Raw genomic sequence first — 22,231 nt, 5'->3', positions numbered from 1 at the left:
CATCTGCACCCAAGGGCGGAGTAAGTGGAGGAAAAGATTTCATGGACATTTATTGAATTGGTTTGTTATGCATAATGATATTTTTAACACAGGAAACAGAAATAAGTTTTGAAACTAGGAGTGTTAAACAATACAAAGCAGCACCAGATGAAAGCATGCTGGTTTTGGTGAAAAATCAACTAGCCTTTCAGCTACAGATTAGTAGTAGTATTACATCTCAACCATTATGGACTGGTTCAAGCTCCAAGGCCTTGCAAGTTTTTAAAATAATTCCTAATACAATTGGCCCTTGCAACTACGATAAAAAGCTCTGTATTGCAGGCAGGCTTCAGTCAAAAGAAATGCTGATCTATAATTCTTATCCACTTACTTTACAATAGGAGGCTGAGCTAATTGTTGTAGCTGATGGACAACATGTGACATCCTCGGACGCATTGATGGCACATGTTGTGTACAAGAATAAACAAGATCAACAACTTTTTGGATTACTCCAACTTCAGGAATCTGAGAAGAGGATGAAGATGATATGAGAGGATCCAAGAGTTCAACATATCGATGAGCCTGAACCAGAGGTGTGGCCCATTCAAATATACTTTGCCAACCAACAGAATCAACTGCCTGTGCTGGTCTTCGTCCACTAATTATTTCAAGCAAGAGGACTCCAAAGCTGTAGACGTCACTCTTTGTAGTAAGCTCATTTCTGTAAACAAACTCCGGAGCAAGATACCCATGAGTACCACCTGCCATGACTCTCCTCTCATTCATAACTTCCCATGGTACAAACTTAGACAGTCCAACTCCCATTAGATGGGCGCCAAAATCTTCGTCAAGAAGAACATTGCTTGCACGGATATCCCTATGCACAACTTGTGGTTTCATTTTGTCATGAAGAAACCTGTCACATTTGATGAAAGTAAGCACTAAACTATGTAAGCAAAGAAACTCCCCTCACAGAGATTAGCAAACAATGTCATGATTAGCAAAAAAAATTCACCATCATTTCCATGTCAAAGAAATATTCCCCAGATAGAAGTTCAATTCTGTCACCGATAAATAGGGTTATAAATAGTTAACAATGCATCCCCGAATAGGAAATCAGGCATAGCTTTCCTACAATATTTTATAGTGAGATTCATGAAGAGAGTTTCTGCTCAAACACTTCAATTGAAACACACACACACACACTGAGAAAGGGAAGATCTACCCCAAACCTGAAAGCAAACACAAGAAGCCAGTGCTGCAAAGACACATTTGGCAATGGTAAGATCTAGATGGAGTAGGAAAAGCAGATAGGTAGATCCCTAGGAAGTAAATTCTCCTTAGTACTGGAACGGATGTTGTAAACCAAAAAGGTTCATTTATTAATTGCATTATATGTTAAGAAGAAGTATCTTGGTCTAGATGTGCAGTATTCAACTTTCTTCTGAATGAAAAATTTAGGGAAGAAAAAGAAAATAGGAATAGGAATATTGCAAGACAGATCACGTATCCTTTTTTCTTAATAATATAGATCATGCATTCCTTTTTTTTTTTGATAAAGGTAAAGTTAATATAGATCATGCATTCTTATCATCTTTTTTCACCCTTGTATGACTTCCACGATAACATCCTCATTGGACATCAACCTAAACATGTATATATGAGTTCATACTCATGTAAAAGGGAAGTATGATAAAATTTATTCCTAATCTACAATGCAGATGAAGTTAAAATATTTATTCCTAATCAATCCATCTCAAGGATAAGTTAAAATATTTATTCCTAATCTACAATGCAGATGAAGATAATGTTGGAACACTACTTACGCAATCCCTTGAGCAAGGGTGGTGGCAGCTTTCATTCTCATGTTCCAGTCCAAACTCCTACCTCCTCTAGGAATATGGTGTAGCCACCTATCTAGGGGTCCATTGATAATAAACTCGTACAGAATATAGCGGTCACCATGATGATAGCAACATCCTTTGATAGATACCAGATTTGGATGATGAAGTCTTGCAACCCTTCCAATCTCAGAGTAGAACTCCTTCTTCCTCTGAATGCCACACCTCTTCAATCTTTTCACAGCCACCCTTGAACCATCAGGTAATAGCCCGCTATAGGTACCACCTGTTTTGGCGTCCCCAAGGAGACGATTTACTTCACTGAAATTCTTAGTCATGGACTTTACTTCATCACGATTGAAAATTTTCCAAGACGGAGGAACTAATGCTAATGATGCACGAGATGATCTTTTGCGTCTTTTACTTCGCCTAAATACAAGAAGCCATATCACAATAGCCAAAGTAGTGCAAAGGATCAGCCCACTCACAACTGCAAGAATAATGAGATATTCCCTGTGGCAACGCATATGGTGACACTTGCTCCCTAATGTATTATAAAAATTAGAAGATTATTTAAAAACCAATTAAGGAATGTATAGATTTATCCAGATAACGATGCAGGCCTGTATAATGATTAGCTAAAATGCACTGCTCAAGGATAAAATAAAAGGGGACTATGAAGTTTTTAATCACAAATAATAACCACATTATATCAGGGAAAGAGTTTTGCTCCCACTATTCAAAATTAGACTGGGTGAAAGAAAACATTTAGAAATAAATAGGTCTGCAATCACTTACCAGCATCAAGCGTGCATATAAAAGCATGAGTTACATTGCAACTCTCAGCTATAATAGCACCATTGGTTATCGATGTACACAAATCCACCGACTTAAAGCCATAGCATGAGAAATTTTTGCAACTTGAGTCCAAAGTTGTCTTAGGAGCAATACTCTCATTCCAGCTAGAAGTATTATCAGACCATTTCCAACCCAAACCAGCTGTGGTATTGATGCTACTTCCGCCAACCCAGCATCCGCCACTATCATTGCCACAGAGCTTTTGGACAAAGTCCAGTTCTTCTGAAGATGTTATGGCAGCCAGGTTTCCTCCAAAACCATTGCAGTAAGTCTCTGCTTCATCCCATTGCAAAGAAGTTGCATTATGTTTGAAACACTTTTTCTCATTTGGGCTGCTAAACCAACCAGGCTCACATCTTCCTGCTTGCGAAACAGTAAACATTAGTGCCAAAGAGATAAGACATAATAACTAGACCAGTTAAGAATACAAAACATACACTAAGAAAAATCACGTTGAGAGGTCCAAATAAGTTTCAGTTGCACTCGTGTTATAATATACTTATCCTAACTTCCTGATTTATCTAAGAAGAAAAAAATAAGGAAAAGGGTCATATGTGTCCCTCTACTATTGAACAGGTTTAATTTTACCTTCCGTTATACCATCAGTCCATATATGCCCCTAATGTTATACCATCGGTCTATATATGTTCCTAACGTTATACCATCGGTCTATATATGTTCCTAACGTTATAAAAGTGGATCAAACTTGCCGTTCCTGCATTAAACCCATCCATTTAGCCACATGATCTCCAACTTTTGTATACATTTGTTAATTCTTTTCACCATCTTTCTATATTTGGAGTTTTGGTGTTTTTTCTTTCTGTTGTTTCCTAAAGTTTGACCATCGACTTCAGTTGTATATAATACTAGTAAGATTGCGGGGACTGGAAAATGCTAGGTAGGAATAGTCGACAACTATGTCGATTGTGTGTCAAACTGCTTTGAATTTCTTGATTCTTGTCATAATTACAAATTCTCACAAGAAATTAAATTAATTACTACAGTAGTGCATGCCTCATTGACAAGGATTTTAATAGAAACTTGCTGGAAATGATTACTTTGCCTTTTATACTGGCATCTATATTAATTTTGTCTTAATTTAATTGAGTCCAATTAAAGAATGAAATCATCTCATCGCCAAACAATTTTTTTAAATTCTGGGTTCAAATTTTATATAAATAAAAAAAATTGGCGATGTTTTTACTAATGCGTCTATATGTTGTATCGAAAACGTCGAATTTAATTGAACCCAATGATTTTATGATGCATACGACATGTGTGCTAAATAGAGTAGAGCACCAATTAGTTTAAAATCTTGAATCCGTCACTGGACTCAAGGCCTCCTAATTTTTGGAAATTTTATTGAGTGAAGCTCCTAAGTTTCTTTCCTGCAGTGGCATTCTTCTATCTTCCCCTACTTTCTGAGGACAAGGGATTGGATACAACATGGTCAAAGGAGCAGAATCGATTTTTGCAAATCAAATTAAAAAACATGAAGAAAAATTGCATAAAAAAAATGTTCCGAAGCCAAACAAGAGCCAAAAAAGTATTTTTGCAAGCAAACAAAAGCCAAAAAGATGTTGTTCTGAACAGTTAAATCTTAAATTTATGATGCGCCATAAAACTCAGGTATCATGAACTTGTTTATATCTAATAAATAGCTCATGATGGACAATAAAGCTCGGGTATTATGAACTAGTTATATCTAATACCACAACTAAAGATAACTTTTCACCCTAAAAGTATCTTTATCTTCATTAATGGAATGTCAAATAAATTGTGAGTCATTTACTTGATTATGCTAACAATTGAGGGAACAGCTTCAAAATTAGAATTCATTTCGGATAAGGTCTCCAAAATTCGGTGATTGGAAGATTCACCACAAATTGGCCACCACTGCCATCTCAAACTACGCTTAGGAAATAAGAAGGCCCAAGAACGACGTTGACACAAGGTCATTTCCCTCTACCCCTGTGTCTTATGAACCTGATAGGGATAGTCGATCTTTGACCTCTGTGTTATGAATTGTGTGATATCACTCAGATAAATTGAGGTTTGACATTGACAGTGTGTTAAATTCAGTTTTCACTTTTCCGTTGTTGAGATGGAAGGTGTGCTAGATTAAAAAATGATCGATAAATGAAAGTACCAAGTTATGATTACCAAAACCAAACTCAAAAGTTCACTATGCTAGTTGAATTAGGCAATTAACACATAGACATACACACATTCCATAAGAAGCACTAATAAGAAATCCCAACATATTATACACAAAGAAACATAGATGCAAGTTCATTACTAATTCTGAAAAGAGCCCTAATCTAATTAACTCAAGCCAATCTATCAGTTCCAAGAAATTTGACTAAACAATAATCTAATTAATTCCAAAATATTACCATCATCATGACTTTGATTCTCAGAAGATGGAGCTACTTGTGAATCAAGTGTCTTACTAGAGACCTGGAAAAATTTCAAACAAAAAAAATAAAAATAAAAATCAGAACTTTCTCCAAATTCACACACTACATGAATTCTGATAACATATTCAGACACCCTTTTCTCTAAATAAAAAGTATGTGCTTTTCTTTACTTACAAAAGTGGAAGCACATAGGTGAAACAGAAAACAACAAAGTATAAGCAAAGGGAACAGAGAGTTAATAGCCATCAGCACTTGTTCTCACTGTATAGCAAAACCTAGAATGATTTTGAATGTGGAGTTGGGCATTGTGGATATGGGGTGCGTAGGGCTTTTGGAGTCTTGAATGGTGAGTTGAATTTAGAGCGTCGGACTTTGAAGAAGAAAGTGTTGTTCAGACAGAGTAGTTAATTTCTCACCTTATGTTTGTCCCCACCATTTTTAATGACTTCCGTCAAATCCAAGAGGGGATTTTTTTTTCCTCCAACATTTTCAATTAGATTTTACGGATGTATTTGTTTTATTTTGAAATAGTTCAACAGTAATAACACTTTCTTTAATTAAAAAAAGTATAGTTAAAAATATGGTGATAGTTTGAAGATATATTAAGTTATTTTCAAGATAACATGAATTTTTTTATTATTAATCAAATATATTGATTTGAATTCGTATTGTTTCATAATGTATTGTATTGTATTATTTTAGTTGTTCATCCTTACATAATGTCAGGCGTTCATAATTTGAATGATAAACCCATAAAAAAGAAAGTAAGATACGTCACACATCCATAATTTGAATGATAAATTCACAAAAAAATTAAGGTACGAGGCAAAGCTATTATGAAAAGATAGGCTAAGGAATAAAATATAATTCTTAAATAATAAATAAAGACAAAATGAGAATAAAATATTTGTTAATAAACGTTGTCTAAGGTATTAGTATGATTTTTTTGTTGCTGAAAGCATTGTCTGAAGAATAAACCCTGCACTACGTGTATCCAAATTAGTGGTAGCAAATGAACGAGTTGGGTCAAATTTGGGCGGGTTAAAAATTGGTCAACATAAAATGGATAATAATTCAACCCACCCATATTTTATATGGGTAAAAATAAATTGGATAACAAATGAGTTGGGTAAAATACTAGTTTATCCATATTTACCCATATTTTTATGAGTAAATAATACTCTGCTTTATAATTCAATATGGAGAAAATATTATAGTCTTTTTTTGGATGAAAAATGTTGAAAATATTTTATTTAATTTTATTGTAGCCTAAAATTGAATCCGACACTCGATGCGAGACCAGACTTCTTAATCAGGATCCGACCCCGAACCAGACCCAGGATCCGACTTTTAAATCGGGACCCAACCCCCGACTTCCAATGCTGGACCAACCTCAACGAAGGATCTGAAACCCAATCTCGATACTTGATTTGGGACCCGATCCCTCTCGATCCAGAACTGACTTTCGAATCGAGACCCCACTTCCGAAGGTCAAAGACTTCACCTTTTTTATTTTATTTATTTATTTATTTCTTAAAAAAATTAATTGTTTTTTTTTTAAATTATAGAGGATAATAATTAGTATTAATGATTAACATAAAAAGGAAGGGAAATTACAACATTCTTGATGATATCATGAATTTTGAGTCAATAAAAATTAAAAACTTAACTCATTTGGCTAGTCCATATTTTACCCATGAATACTCATATTTGTACGGGTTAAATATGAGTTTAAATTCATATTTTACCCATCTAAAAAATCACTCACCCAACTCATTAAAATATGGACGGATTGGACGGATTACCAAAATATGAACTCACTTTGCCACCACTAATCCAAACTAATCGGAATCTAACACAAATATGACATCAAATCGAAAAACTAAAAAAAGAAAAAGAAGAAGTTGTTATTTTCACAAATAAATTGCGAAGATTTACCATATGTGTTATAACCCGTATTTTGCATAATTGGATATTTTAGGATAATTGTAACAAGTTAAAGATAATGCTATGTTTTGATCTTGTTTGATACATAAGTTGGTTATGAAAATTTTGGATGTGGAAATATTGTAAAAGGTCAAGACAAAATTGGAATTTCAAAAAATAATAATTTAGTTTCATGAAAACCTATGGACTAAGTGATTGGGCTTGGAAGAATAAAAAAAAAACAAGAAAGGCCCAAACAAAAGACCCAAGCCCAAGTTATTCATCCATGTGATGAATGAATAAAAAGGGGGGGCACTTAGTCATAAACCTCTAGAACCTTCAAGAGAAATTGAGAAATGAGAAGAACAAAGGAAAAAAAAAGAGGAGTTGGAGGCCAAGTAATGAGTCGTAGGACTCGACTTACTTACGTAAGCTACCAACTTGGAAATCTTACATACTTAAGCTACTTGCATACATACCAAGCTTACGTAGCAAGGATTATATAGGTTCATAAAGTAAGACGAGATTACGAACCCACGAGAGAGAAAAGAAGGTGACACGTGGCAGCATGGGAGAGTGCCACGTGGCAGCAACTGGAGCAAGGGGTGGGCCCCACACCTGCCACGTGGCAGCCCATGAGGGGTGGTGCGATGTGTTGGCCCAAGGTGTCACCCCCTAAGGTGGTATATATATACATATTTGATGACTTTTCAACTCATTCTTATCCTTTAAGCTTCATCTTTATCAAAAAAAGATTCAAGAAAAGAAGAGAAGAGAAAACTTGAAGCTAGAGAGAGAGAGCTACGATTTTGGGGAAACAATGTGAGTTCTTCGATTTCACTCCGTGAATTAATTATCTAGGGTGTACCACGATGTTATGAAGGTGTTAGTAATGAAAATTTATGGTTTGGAGCAGCCCAAAACGTTAGCAAACAGCCATGAAATTTTAGGCGCGCTAAAGGAACTTCCGAGGCAAGTTTCGACGAGTTTGACAAGTTTCGGATAAGGTAAGGGCTTTCCTTTCAAATTGGAGTTTATGATGTTGATATGAGGTATATTACATGTCTTAAATAAGTTTGGAAGTGGAAAAAATGTATATGAATGCTTGACGTTGGAAACAAACTAAATTGAAGTGGTTATAGCTAAATCAAAGTCGAGTAGTGGGTTGTCGTTGTGGTGCTGCGGGTGCAGCTGGTTGGGTTGCGTGTTACAGGGCTTCAAATTGTTTTAACAAGGGTGTGGGTGTTGCTGGTTGCAGCCACACGACCCTCCATTTGGTATGGTTAAAGATTTTGCGAAACAAAGATTAAAAACTCTATTTTTGTATCGTAGTTTGGAGCTAGTTGTTTGGAGCTTGTATTGTGTAAGGTTGAAGTAATTTACTTGTACATATGCTGCTGGTTTTTGTTGTTGGTATGGTTGTTGACATTGTGGCCGAGTTGAAATCTCTGAAATGTTGAAGTTATACGGGAGATGCTGCCCGATTTTCGGTAGATTCGGAACTAGTAACAAACTAGTCGAGGGTAATGAATAAGGAAATAACTCCTATGAGTACTTAGGTGTAGAGTTGAAAATTGGAAAGTGAAAGGTAATTAACCTTAGTATTACTTTCATGTTAAATAGGTTCAAAAGACGACGAGACGAACGTGGTTAAGAGTAGTCCCTAAGAGGTATGTGAAGCTACCTTCTTTCTCTTGGCATGTTTTTGGCATAAGTATGTGAAACCCTTCTTCACTCTTGATATGTCTTTGAAATAAGTTATGATGTTATAATGAAATGTTTATGGTACCGATTCCCTTGATGGACCAAGTATGATATATGTCACTATCTAAGGATTGGGCCGAACGTTCCTCGACATATGTTACTATCTAAGGATCGGGCCGTACGTTCCGCGGCACATATGTATATGACGACTACATAAGGGAAAGTAGAGAGTATGTAAAGTCTATCCCTTCTTTCTTTGGCGTGATCTTTATGAAATGAATAGACGAAGTATATGTGATCCCAAGGAAGTCCCCATTCTCAAAGCCACTAAGATGGCCATTTTCTTGACTTCCAAAAGATATTTTATTACGCTTTGATACGAGTAGATGATTTCAAAAGTGCTACTTTGATGCAAACCATAATGATACTTCAAAGGTACTTGTTGTGGCTATTGTCCTAATTTTTGAATGATAGTTCATTTTGATTATTTCAACAAGTCTCCAATGATGGTTTAAATTGCACATGGTTACTCACTACTCTACTCATGTATACCATAACCCTTCTACCACTGAGTCCTGGGCCAGGTACGTAATCGTGCGCAGTTTACTGCATTATCCACCGAGTCTCTCACTAAAGGACCGGGTACGCTATATGAGGAAATGATAATGCAATGACATGAATGATTCACCGAGTCCCTCACTAGAGGGCCAGGTACGTATATATATATATATATATATATGATGATATGATTATTCATCAAGTCATATAAAGGGCCGGGTACGATATATGATGACATGATTATTCACCGAGTTCCATAAAGGGTCGGGTACGACTGAGTTCCATAAAGGGCCGGATACGATATATGATGGTAGGATTATTATGATAGTATGATTATTTACCGAGTCCCACAACAGGCCGAGTATGAAATATGACTCTGAGATACATGACTTCATTTTATAAGACGCAGGTATAGTATTTTATGAGTTGTTATATTGTTCCATGCATTCCTATATCAACTGTACTCCCTTTGCGGTATTCTATGCTTTACATACTCAGTACATATGTCGTACTGACCTTCCTTTTCTTGGGGGGGCTGCGTTCATGCTCGCAGGTACAGATGCACACTTTGGGGATCCGTCAGCGTAGGAGTTCCACTCAGCAGCTCAGAAGCGCTTCATTGTACTGGAGCCTAGTTTTGGTACTAACCCTCAATGTATATATTTATTTGTTCATGGGTATGGCGGGGACCCTGTCCCACCTTATGTTACTGTTCTTACTCTTAGAGGTCTGTGGACATGTATGTGGGTTGTATATGTATGTGTGTACGGTTGTTCCTATATTTTGTGATGGCTTCGTCGGCTCATATGTTACCGTGCCTGTCGATACATTATAATATAAACAAGGGACAGGTTCACTTATAGTAGCAGGGGTATACGCGAGTGTCCAGTTCGGACATCCGTCACGGCCTACGGGGTTGGATCGTGACAATATGAGACTACATATCTATCAAAATTGTTCAATACATGGACTAATTTGCACCAATCCTCAAATATAAGGGATCAGTTGTGTCTATTTCTCGAATTTAATCAGTAATAACTTGGTGCCCAATGAAAGGAGTTTATGCCGCCGGGATTTAACATCTTGAGATAGGAGCCCTCTTGAACCATGAGAAGAGGATATCCCATTTGCAACAAGATATATTCTCTTGGAGACGATTTCAATTTTAATATTCAATCAAATTATTCTTTCATTTCAAAATACTTATTGTGTTTTTCATTTATATGTTCTTTTAGAAAAATTTAATTAAAAAGAGTGTTTGATTATTTTATCCTTTATTAAATATTTATATGTTATAATTGAAAGATATTTGTAATTTTTTAAGAATAATTATTATTAAGAATAAAAAAATGATAAGTATTTTAAGAGAAAAAAAATAATAATAACGAAGACAAGTATTTTGAAACAAAGGGAAAGGGAGTACTTGTATAATAAAGAGGAACCTAAAAATTTTCAAAATGCACATATTTCCATTTTGTTGTATCTTTACTTCAAAACATCAAGATTTATTTTAGAAAAACAAACTGCATTTATTTTCTTTTAAAAAAAATAAAATAAAATAAGGGGTCAGGTTAGGAAAAACAGGGGAAGGAATTATAAGATGAGAATCGAACTTTCACTGACAAAGTAAAAATTCATGTAGCCAACCAACTAAATTAGCTAAGATTTTCTCAAAGAAATACTAATTGGCTAAGAGTTGCATATTTTAATATTTTTGGTTTCTCATCCAAGGTCCGCTACTTTTATTTGAAGCTGACAAACTTAAATTTATACCGAAATGGCTCATTTACGAGAGACACTCTCTATCAAGAATTTTTCCATAATAAGACTCAAAATCAATACCTTTAATTCATAAATAAGGAGTTTTATTCGCTCCTAATTACATAGTTAACTCATAATTGACTTTGCTCTCTTTTGTTTCCACATAAAATACTATACTCCCTCCAGTCCCTTTTATTTTATTCTTTTAGCATTTTCTATTTGGTTTAGTAGAAAGTTAATATAGTCAATAGTATTTTAAAATAACTTGTGTAATGAATATGCAAAAGATTAAAAATCAAATAAAGAGGACCTAATTGATCAGTAGTAAATAATAGTAGAGGTTATTCAATAAGTAATTCTAAAGGTAAATATTTCTGTGATAGGGACCAATGTAAGCTATCACTTTCTCTTTATTTATTTGACATTGAAATGTGTGGCACTAATTCATTAATAACTAGTCCTCCCTTTAATTTTGACCAATGCTGGATTTATTATTTAGATTTGATTCTTATTTCATCCGTTTATTTTTACTTTTCTACTATTTTAAAAAATAATTTTTTATATTTATTTGTCATTTTAATATATCAAAAACAAAAAAAAAATATGTTATCTTCAATATTAATTACTTATTTTTCAAGACCTAATACTTCAATTAATATGAATATTATAGTAAAATACTCATATTAATCATTATTTTTTATAATAAAATACTCATATTAATCATTATTTATATGGTGGTAAAGAATCTAAAGCATAATCAAGATCAAGAAAGAACACATATTAATCATGTCTTAAATACTACTCGTTTATCATACTAATTTCTAAAATATTTAACCTTTTAAAATATGAGTCATTTATATTCCTTTTTTCTGAAGCTATTTCTTACGCTCTACAGTCCAAAAAATGAAGCTCTAATTAGGTGTGACATTTAAAAAAGAAATAAAAGATGCTTGGACAAATTATTATATAAATTAAGATATTTTTCTTAGTATTTTGAAAGTGTGGAGTATTTAATTCATAAAAAAGTATTAAGTCAGAACGTGCTTAAAGAAAAAAAAAGGAGCTTCAGAAGAATATTCTAAAAATATTTATAAAGAATACTTCAAAGGGTGTCGTTCAACTTGTTGGGCTTCCACACTGTAGCCTTCTTTTAGTCATAATAGACATGCGTTGATTAAACTAAATTTGTTCAACAATATTTTTGATACGTGAAGAGGAGATGTGCAGATGTTGGTGTGAGAGGTTAAATGTAGTGTATATGGCAAGAGGTAGAGGTAAGTCGAAAAAGTATTAGATAGAGATGATTAGATAGGACATGACATAACTTTAACTTACAAACGACATAATGTAAGGGTATGAAAGTATGAGAGTGGAAGATTAGTAGCTAGTTGAATTTTACCTCACTTTTCAACGAGAATAGGCTTGGTGGGAGTTTGGTAGCACCGTGTCTGTTGTAGTATTAGAGGTATACATAGAGTTTCTAGCTTTTGATATTTGTTATCATCTGAGAGAGGGTTTTTATAATTTGATTATATTTTCAACATGCTCCTCACGTGCAGGCCTGATTTTGAAATATGTGACCATCTCATCTAAAAGCTAAAGTTGTTAGAGAGAAAACACTTTTTATAATTTGATTATATTCTCAACACGCACATGTCACGACCTAACCCCGTGGGCCATGACTAGTGTCCGAATTGGACACTCGTATACACACCTATTATCTATAGTCAATCGGCAATTAAACATGATATAGGATTTATACGGGCAGCACATCGTCTCAAACTGTCACTTATATATACCAAAATCACCTATCTCGTGGGGAGTCTTAATTGTCAAAAATACGATAACATAATACGTAAGCCGACAAGGCTTCCACTCCGAATGTAAACGTCCAAAAACATAAGCCATACTAGTACACCAGACAACATCTATACACAACTCACTCATGTGTCTACGGACCTCTAAGAGGATTAACAATAGCATATGATGGGACAGGGCCCCACCGTACCCCTAAATACACAAATATATACATTATAAGGATTATTACCAAAAGTTCAGGCTCTGAGACAATGGAACACTTCAAATCCGTTGAGTAGAATCCTAAGCTGGCGCTCTCCAAAATGAGTATCTGTACCTGCGGGCATAAAACGCAGCCCTCCGAAGAAAGGGGGTCAGTACGACACATGTACTGAGTAAATAAGCATGAAATACAGTAAGGAAAATCATAACTAAAGTAGAGGTTTCACGAGACAAGTATGATACTCAAGAAATCACTGTACTTGTACCTTATAAAATAAAGTCATGCATGCTTATATCATATATCATATCCGGCCCTTTAGGGACTCGGTGAATCTGTCGTATACATACATATCATATTTAGCCCATCATGGGCTCGGCACCATCATCATGTCATCATGTCATCATGTCATATCATCATATACATATATACCGTACCCGGCCCTTTATTGAGAGACTTGGTGAATTATGTAGTGAAACTATGCACGAATACATACCCGGTCCGAAACTCGGTGAAAGATACATTAAGGCATGCACGAGTAAAGTACTGAGTAACCATATGCATTTAAATCATCATTTGAGACTCAATAGAATAATTCAAATGAACAATCATTTGAAAATCAAGATAATATTCATTTCAAGTAACCTCCGATTGACATTATGAATTATTCCAAATATGAATTATACAGAAGTATGATTTATACTAAAATACGACTTATACCAACTTGGATGGCTGGAATCATACATATGAGTCAATACATAACGATATAAATTTTGAAAATTAAGAACATTCACCATCCTAGTATATCTAAGAATAAGAGCTTCGTTGAAATTTTATACATTCGTCGTTCATTTATTTCATAAGATCATGCCAAAAGAAAGAAAGGTTAGCTTTACATATCTTTAGCGTTTATACGAATATGTTGCCCAATATTTTCTCAACCTATATTAAAACGTTAAGCACTATGGTTAAGCTATGGACATGAATAAAACGTACTCTACCGTTAGTAGGTTATTTCTAAAAACATTTGGACAACACCTTCCCTATACCGCTCACTTTTCCCACTTTCAAATCAGCCATATAATCATCAAGTAATATCAACAATCCAAAATATTGACATAAAACAAAATTTATTATTGACAATAAGCCTAGAATGTTGCCACCCGAATTATGTTACCCAAAATAGTAAGTTCGGAAAACCGAGTACCTCAAGTTGTGTCCACATTTTGAAATTGAAAACGATAAAACTGGACTTAATTACCTTCATGAAACTTTTAGAGATATGTCTTAAGTTTTCAACCCAAAAGAAATCAATTCAAAACTCATTTTATACAAAAAGATAACATCAAAACACTAACAGCTATACATGAGGGATTTTTCAATCCAGAATCTAGATAGAATTTGTCTCATTATTCATCCCCTTTTTTTGACATAATAACAGCAGATATAGACTACAACATAAACATAAGAGTTGTAGGTACGTGTATTAGCTTTCCAAAATATATTTAATATCTAAAATCAAAGGTCTACACAATGAGATATTCCAGAATTACTACCAGCTACACAATCCCAAAAATGGATTTGCACCCTCACAATCTTAATACACCTTTTTCCTCCAAATTCAAGAACAACAACTCATCAACAACATCAAAACAATATCAACCATTATTATACATCATCACTAATCTCAACAAATTACCAAACTAATTTATAACGCTATTTTCTCCGTTCTAATCCGTTAAAACTCTAACTAAACTTGTTAACAATGAAAAGGTGACTTTAAAATTACCTCAAGTGTGCAGCAAACACATTAAATCTTCTCCTTATTGGCTGATATCTAGCTCAAATTGAAGCCAACGCGATGTACAATAATTTTCTCTTCATGAGCTTCGGATTTTGGAACTCGAATTTTGGTCAGATTTGGTATTTTCTCTCAAGAACTTTCTTTCTCTCTCTCTGGAAATTTTTGGATATTTTCTTATTTGAATATGAAGATAGAAGCTTAAACAAATCCCTTAAGGATGTGGTTATTGGGCCTGACCCGAGTTAGAATCGGGTTGGGCCGAATCTACTATCCAGCTTGACCCCTCTATCTTAAAACATGCATATCTCCTTATTTCGATATCATCTGCAGACCCACGACCTATGGTTGGAAAGATATTTCAATTTTCTACAACTTTTATTTTTAGGGGTTTCCCAAATTACCAAATTATAAAGGGGTTATGGCCTTCCGAAGTCAGCTTACCCGTAACGTGATTTTAAGAAAAAAATATTTGATGGCTTCTATTTTGATTTGGCTCAAGGTTACTTCTTGAGATGTCTTTTACTTCACATAAATTATCCATATAACTAGTCATTTACAACAAATCATGTTATTTTAAAATTTAAAATTAAAAGTCCTTAAATTTATATCCGTTAGCTCACGAATAGTCCAAGAAGTAAAAATACAGAATATAACAACACACCTCGACTAATTCCACGAGATATCTGTCACCTCTCAAATCCTACTTATAAGATTACACTGAATATATAATTATTGTCAATAATATCCTTTTGACAATCCAATCAATTACAACTAAATCAAACATATATAAATACAACTTATTGAACTCCACTCTAGATAATTAAGTATGGATTTGGGAGAGTATAATGCATCAAACAAGTCCTTGTCACAAACTTGTGACTCACAAGTAATTGATACTAATCTTTCTAGCCCCACTCTCAACTGTTCCATCATCCATCAGAGGAAAAATAACTCATTCTTAATACCTTTGGTCCCAAATATTAGTCGTTCGAGTAAACTGAATTTATTTCAAAATATTTGATGGTTTAGAAAAATCGAGAAGTCACATGTACTTGTTTTTTCTAGATATACCCTTTACTGTTCCTATTGATGAAGTGTTAAAGAGATGCATGTAAGGTACATCTAGACAGATACTAATTTCATAATCCTTTATTTCCAGGGCAATCAGAACCAGTTCCATATCTTTGGGAGCAGCCTAAAATACATCACGAGAGTCATTTTTACCATGTAACAATTCAAAAGTCACATACACTAGTAGAACCTGACCATCAAGCTAGATACACTCGAATTGGAAAGCACAAATCTTGCAACTTAATATACATGATTCTAAGTACAAGTTTTGTAAGATGACCAAAGTACACTTAGACCTGGACTGACATGCAACATGCCATGCCTCAGAGAACAAGCACAATATATATGTGGACTTACCTACAAACCACAGGTTGCAATGACAGAACAAGTGGACTAGTCCTGTAAGTTTGACCCAATATTGAAATTTTCTGTAATAGAATTTTCATCAAGTCCACTCGATGATGCATCTTGTTTCTAGAGTGATGAGTTGTGAAACTGTCATTCACATAGCAATAACTCATTTTCGGACGGTAATCTTTCCACTGGTGGTCCACAAGTTTTCGAGTATCTGCCAAAGTCTTTCTTTGTAGGCTTCGCGAGATCCATAGAAATAACCCTGCCATTGAGGTACTGACAAGAGAAGAAAGAATTTGAGGAAGAAGACACACTACAAAAGGAATTTAAAATCCAAAACAAATTCATTAGTTATAACCTTGTGATCCATGCTATCAAGGGCAAGCATGGCATTTTCTTGAGAAGTGAATTGGATAAAAGCATATCCCTTGGATCTCTGGGTCACTTCATCCTTGACAATCTTAACTGGTACAGAAAGTAGACATATTTAAACAAGCAGGTCTCAACTACAAGAAAGAGCAGCATAGATGAGAAGTATCCTCAAGCAACGACATGTACCTTCAGCCACCTGGCCAAAATTTGAAAACATCTTCTCCAGACAACTTTCATCAGTGGAGTATGGTAAATCTACGGTTCAAAATAAGAATCAACGTAAGACACAGAAATTTTAGAACTTCAGAGAACGAGAACTGTCAAGTTTTGAATGAAAAGATGAGAAACTAAGAGAGTAATAAGTGAATTATAAAATTGTAACACGAGTTAAAGAAAAGGCAACTAACATTTCAGTGTTTCAAAACTCATCAAACTGGCACTCATTACATCTCCAACTTGGCACTTGGCAGAATAGAGAAATATCGAGTTTAATCACAGCTTAACACATATAGCCATATAGGTATAATTTTTAGCTTAGTTAACTTATAGAACCTCATTCTTGTGGTATCAGCAAAGAAAATTTCTAGAGACTCTTTTTTGCGCAGCACCAGGAAAAGTTTCCAGTATATGTATATCACTGACTAGAAAGAAGTCCTTTTAGTTCACAACCATCATTTTGCTTCTTACCTGACAATATATGCAGCATAATAGCAGAATGCAGTAGTTCAAAAGTAGGAGAAATAAAAGAGAATAGTATTTAACATAAATTTAATGGCAATACTTTTCCACAATTCTTGTTGATAAACCATCAACGTGTTTTGTAGTTGCAGATTTCAACTGATGAATTAAAAAGTGAGTTGCTTTTAAGGAAGGAAGAAAAGAATGAATAAGCCACAAAGGATAGAATTGGGAGTGTTACATAAGCACTTCACCTTCAAAACACCAGATTTGGTTCGATTAGCCTACACATACTTGATGTGCCCTCATTATTATATTTGCAGTATCCTCAGGGCCCAGAGGGATCTTGCAGTCTTTCCATTATCTATCTTCAAAATTGGTAACGCCAAAAGCAACACTAAAAGTCAACATCTTTTTCACCAAACTGATACTGAATATAGTCCCTAAAGGGAAATTTACAGCTGCACATAGAGAAACATGATCTCTCTTTCTATGTAACCTCATTTTTTTCTTCTATTTTTATTTTTTCTGATCTTTTACAAGCAAATATCTCCAATGACCACTTTCAGTCCTTAAAGACAACAACACTCTTCTTACTTCCTTTGGAATGTCAAGAATGGTCAGAATGCATTAGAGTTGCTTTCTAATATCACTATTTTACTTATTGCCAACTATAGTGGGAAGCTAGAGCCAGGATCTGTATATTTAAAATAATGCCTAGCTAAAACACTACAAGCCTGTATCCCCCTTTTAATTTCAGGCCCTTTAAGCTCAAGAAGTGGGATGTTATCTTATAACATGAAGTGTTTACTTTCATCAAATAACATAACAACTTGGACCAAAGATCTGAATTCTATTCAGTTTGACACAGTTTGAACCATGTAAATGTCTAGAGCCAGCAACTTTGAACAAATTCTTCAACGAGAAGCAGCATAATTGTAGACTTGAAATCATGAAGACTAAGAAATCTGACAAAATTTCTCTGTCACCATCACCATCAAAGAGCATCACCTATGTGAAACAGAAAAATGTAACCACTACATGAGCAGCAATAAAGCCTTAAAGTCCTTAATGGTTACAATGATAGATTGATGCATGGTCTTACCAAAGCCATATGGGCCATTCAACATATACAATGTTGCTATGTCTACTTTTCTATTAGTACCAGATTGCACAGACAAGATATAACATAAAGAAACATAAACTCCTACGATGCTTATTAATTAGTATTACTGCAATTTTGCAGAGGCAAGATAATCCATAAAAAGCATACCATTCTATTAGGCTTATCACTTGTTACTACATCTCTTCTAACTGTTGGTCAGAAACAACAAGAAAGTAATGAGGGTTGTACATTATCGGTGACAAACAGTACTTAGACTACAACAAATGCCACCAACAAAGATCCTAGTCAAAACTTATTTCTCTCTTTAATTTCATGGAAAAGATAGTACAAGTCAATACAGTTTTTTGCTTGGACCTACAGATGTTTCTAAGCTTCACAAGTCTTAAAGGTTTAGGTTTTCATAAGCCTTCGTCGAAGCATAAAACTAAGACAAGTGCAAAAACTACCATCAAAGCTAATCAGCGATGATCAATTCGATACTACTGATTCAAGCAGTAAACTCCCAATCTAATGCTACCTCTCAGGAGCTAATGTCATCTTTCAGATACAATTGTTCCTTAACAAGCGTATTCTCTTTTTCCTAGCAGCAACTACATTGTGCAGAGAAGCACATCTGGACTAAAAGAAAGTAAAGATCATAGCTTTACAAAATTATAAAGGACACAAAAGCTCCCAAGAACTTTCTCCTTTTTCCTCCCAACAAAGAGAAACATAAAATTCTCATAGCCAATTAAATCAACAGGAACACCCATCACCCAAAACATATATTTTTTTTAAAAGAAAACTAAGATTAAGTGAAACTCATTTGGGATAAAGTTACAGTTCTTGATATTCATCTTAACATTGATTAAAATAGGAGGAGGGAGTAAAATTGCTTACTTCTAACCATAATTTTGCTGGCTAGAGGGTAGTTGGAAAAGTTAGCTTGGATTTTGAAGGATTTGGGTTCAATTGGTGGCTGCAACAGAACAGTGGATGAGCTACTTGGCCATACCCCTTTGTAGATGAACATCATCACCAAGTAAATCTTTGTATGGTGGTTTGTCAAGGAGAAGAGTACTAACCTACCAGCAACTGAAGTTCTGGCCAAGAGAAGTGCACAATATGATGCCCGCATCGGTGCTACCTTCCATATAATACCAATTGCAAATTATATGATTATCGGGAATGTAAAACATGATGCAACATCTCAGAAAGTCTTATACCAAAAAACAGTTGTCATCCCTCAGTATGGATAAAGTTCAAGATGACTCAATTATCGTCTTCTCCGTCTGGTTCTGTTAAACCTTCTTAAATGTCAAGTAAAATAAATTGCTGAACTATTTTCACATTGGAACATGATCAAGATGCTAATCCATCCTGTTCTGCTAGAATATGAGATCTGTACCAAACAGAATTTGTCAACCTACAAGTTAAAGTTAGAACTATTTTATCAAATAAAATTAGGACAATATGATTGGTTGTTTAAAGACAAAAATTGAGGATGCTATGCAAAGGCTATTTGAGCCAGATCGAAAGTGAGAAAAAGAAATGGACAGAGAATCTCACCTATCTGCCCAAGATCCACTCATTGTAAGGTCCATTTTGCAGGAACTAAAGCAGAGGAGAGACATAACTGCTGGAGAGTTGAAGCACAGAATAGTCTTGATTTGTGAATTATTCAGTCACATCGAGTTACAAACCTTTGTATACTGTGAAAAACAAAAGAGGGAAAAGACCAATTTTTGACCCAAACATAGGAAGGAAAAGAGGAGGATGAGGTAAGAGGAAAGAAAAAACCAAAATAAAAGGCATGGTTCTGATAAAACCGTCAAACTTGCTCATGATCAGTTTTCTTGAATCTTACCACAAATGAAAATTGATGGTGTCATGAGTGGTCTTAGCTGCAATACCTGCAGCTTCGAGATTATTCAACACTAGCATCATAAGTACCCTTTTAAAGGACAAGCCTTAACAATCATAGCATAAGTCAATATAACACCTCGCCTAAGGAAGAAAGAGTTCAGTGTAATAACTTCTGTTCCCTAATCTATTACAAAATAGCATCAGTTAAACTTATTTGCCATATCTCACCCCCATCTTAAGGGTTTCAAACTTTTAGATTATGTTGCTTTTTTCTTCACCAAAACCAAGTGATTTTTTCAGTTCCACCTAAGACAAGTTTGTAGCCCTTCTCCACTAAGGTCCCCAACATAATAGCCATGAAGGAAATCAACATGCAGAGACAATCAGACAAAGCCACAACCTTAACTTAGGTAGCTGAGAATAAACTACTGCAACTATTGTGCTTCAGCTGGAAATTATGCTTCATTGACTCTTACCTGGGTAAGTTTTAAGCACTTACTGAGGACTTGCTCTGATAAGCTGCAAATTCTGGAGTCATTTGCCTCCATTGGGTTGGATAAGTATGTTCAGAAAGAGTCTGGTCATACCAACTGCCATATTCGATCAAAGTGTGATGTAAAAACAATAATGATAAATTTGTGATGCACTGATATTATTTCAAGGGCACGTAGGGATTAGAGGCCTAGCCCTACCCCAGCAATAAGGGTGCAGCTTAGGTCAACTAACACAAAGTTGTCGTTCGCTCAACAACTGTTAGTTGTTTCTATTGACTGAGAAAAAGACTCAAGAAAAGTCAAGACCTTTAAGTTCATAGATATTAAAAGCTAATAAAGAGATTATCTTTTGACTAGCTCAACCAAACTGTTTCATTGATAACTGCCAGTACAATGTTTTCAAGATTGCCAGCACCTACTAAGTCCCCAAAAACTGCCTTGATTGATTTTCTCTGACAGCACACAAAACATTCATAAGTAACACAAAATAAAAAATGCTATTACGTCGGATGCTAATTTACCTAGCAATTAATTAATCCCATCGGTCTCTTAGATTTAGCTAGCGAAGAAGAGAGAGGTCTAAAAAAGGTAGCGAGAGTTCGAAACCCCTTACCAACGAAAGTAAGGGGTTTGCCTTCTGGGTCGAGGTTGTCGCACCTGGCTTGCCTAGTTAGGTTACCTCTCCTATGTGGTTTACGAGCTATTGCATAGGAGCGGGGGTTTTACCATGTGCGCACCCAAAGGGTAGCGGCTTCAAGTTTCCCTTATTATCAAAAAAAAAGGTAGTGAGATTTGAAGGTGGCTTCGTCTGATGCCGAGGTACTAGTTAATTCAAATCCAGCTCTTTAACTAACCTTGTTGCATGCTTGTTAACCTCTTTGACAACTTTCCTAAAGAAAATCACTGCAAGGTCCATGGACTTGTCATGGACTGAGTTGAGGTAATTAGGCATGGTGATAGAATTGTCATGTGTGCCATATTTGTCAACAAAGCTTTCAGTTTGTCACAAATTGGTCCACTGTGGGGAAGGGCATAAATTCTGTAAAATGCTTAAACTGACAGAGATAACTGAGTTATGCGCTGCATAATCTAGAACTTGTTCGTGCAAAAGCATAAGCACCACTGCAACTATGTCACTTTTCTATAGCTACTAACAAACCAATTCATAAAGTGCTCAAAAAACACAGAAATCAGTTAATGAATTCCAAAGTCAAACCATGGCTGATACAGAGGAAGTGCAGAACTTCAAAGGTACTTCTTAGCACAGACTAAAATGAGTTGCTGCATGCTTGACATTACCGAAGTGAAAAAAGTAATATACATAAAAGGTATATGAGATCTTTGATAAAGCATCGAAGGCATATGAAAAAAAGAAGAAGAAGATATACGACATTATAAAGAAAATATAGTAAACTCAAGGCAA

The 22,231-nt window shown here is 35.0% G+C and overlaps 2 protein-coding genes across 4 annotated transcripts; both read right to left on the bottom strand.

Moving 5' to 3' along the window:
* Positions 1 to 25: 25 nt before the first annotated feature.
* LOC129875038 (C-type lectin receptor-like tyrosine-protein kinase At1g52310) lies at positions 26 to 5,541 on the bottom strand. Its single transcript, XM_055950471.1, has 5 exons — positions 5,273 to 5,541; positions 5,075 to 5,138; positions 2,619 to 3,038; positions 1,806 to 2,364; positions 26 to 895 (listed from the first exon to the last, which is right to left on the bottom strand). The coding sequence occupies exons 1-5, from the start codon at positions 5,342 to 5,344 to the stop codon at positions 367 to 369; spliced, it is 1,644 nt and encodes a 547-aa protein (XP_055806446.1). The 5' UTR covers positions 5,345 to 5,541; the 3' UTR covers positions 26 to 366.
* Positions 5,542 to 16,156: 10,615 nt separating this feature from the next.
* LOC129872121 (small RNA-binding protein 11, chloroplastic-like) lies at positions 16,157 to 22,072 on the bottom strand. 3 transcript variants are annotated; one of them, XM_055946999.1, is made up of 7 exons: positions 20,791 to 22,072; positions 20,018 to 20,160; positions 19,675 to 19,874; positions 19,349 to 19,595; positions 16,852 to 16,920; positions 16,652 to 16,758; positions 16,157 to 16,569 (listed from the first exon to the last, which is right to left on the bottom strand). In XM_055946999.1, exons 4-7 carry the CDS (start codon positions 19,584 to 19,586, stop codon positions 16,438 to 16,440), a joined length of 546 nt encoding a protein of 181 aa, XP_055802974.1. In that variant the 5' UTR covers positions 19,587 to 19,595; positions 19,675 to 19,874; positions 20,018 to 20,160; positions 20,791 to 22,072; the 3' UTR covers positions 16,157 to 16,437. The 3 variants fall into 3 exon arrangements, with proteins under 3 accessions (XP_055802974.1, XP_055802973.1, XP_055802975.1); XM_055946998.1 differs by having other exon boundaries at positions 19,349 to 19,591; XM_055947000.1 differs by having other exon boundaries at positions 19,349 to 19,850.
* Between the last annotated feature and the right edge of the window lie 159 nt (positions 22,073 to 22,231).

The sequence above is a fragment of the Solanum dulcamara genome, chromosome 11, assembly GCF_947179165.1.
Source record: "Solanum dulcamara chromosome 11, daSolDulc1.2, whole genome shotgun sequence".
Taxonomy (NCBI): Eukaryota; Viridiplantae; Streptophyta; class Magnoliopsida; order Solanales; family Solanaceae; genus Solanum; species Solanum dulcamara.
Note: the sequence above shows the minus strand (reverse complement) of the source record. Positions and strands in the feature narration are given on the sequence as shown.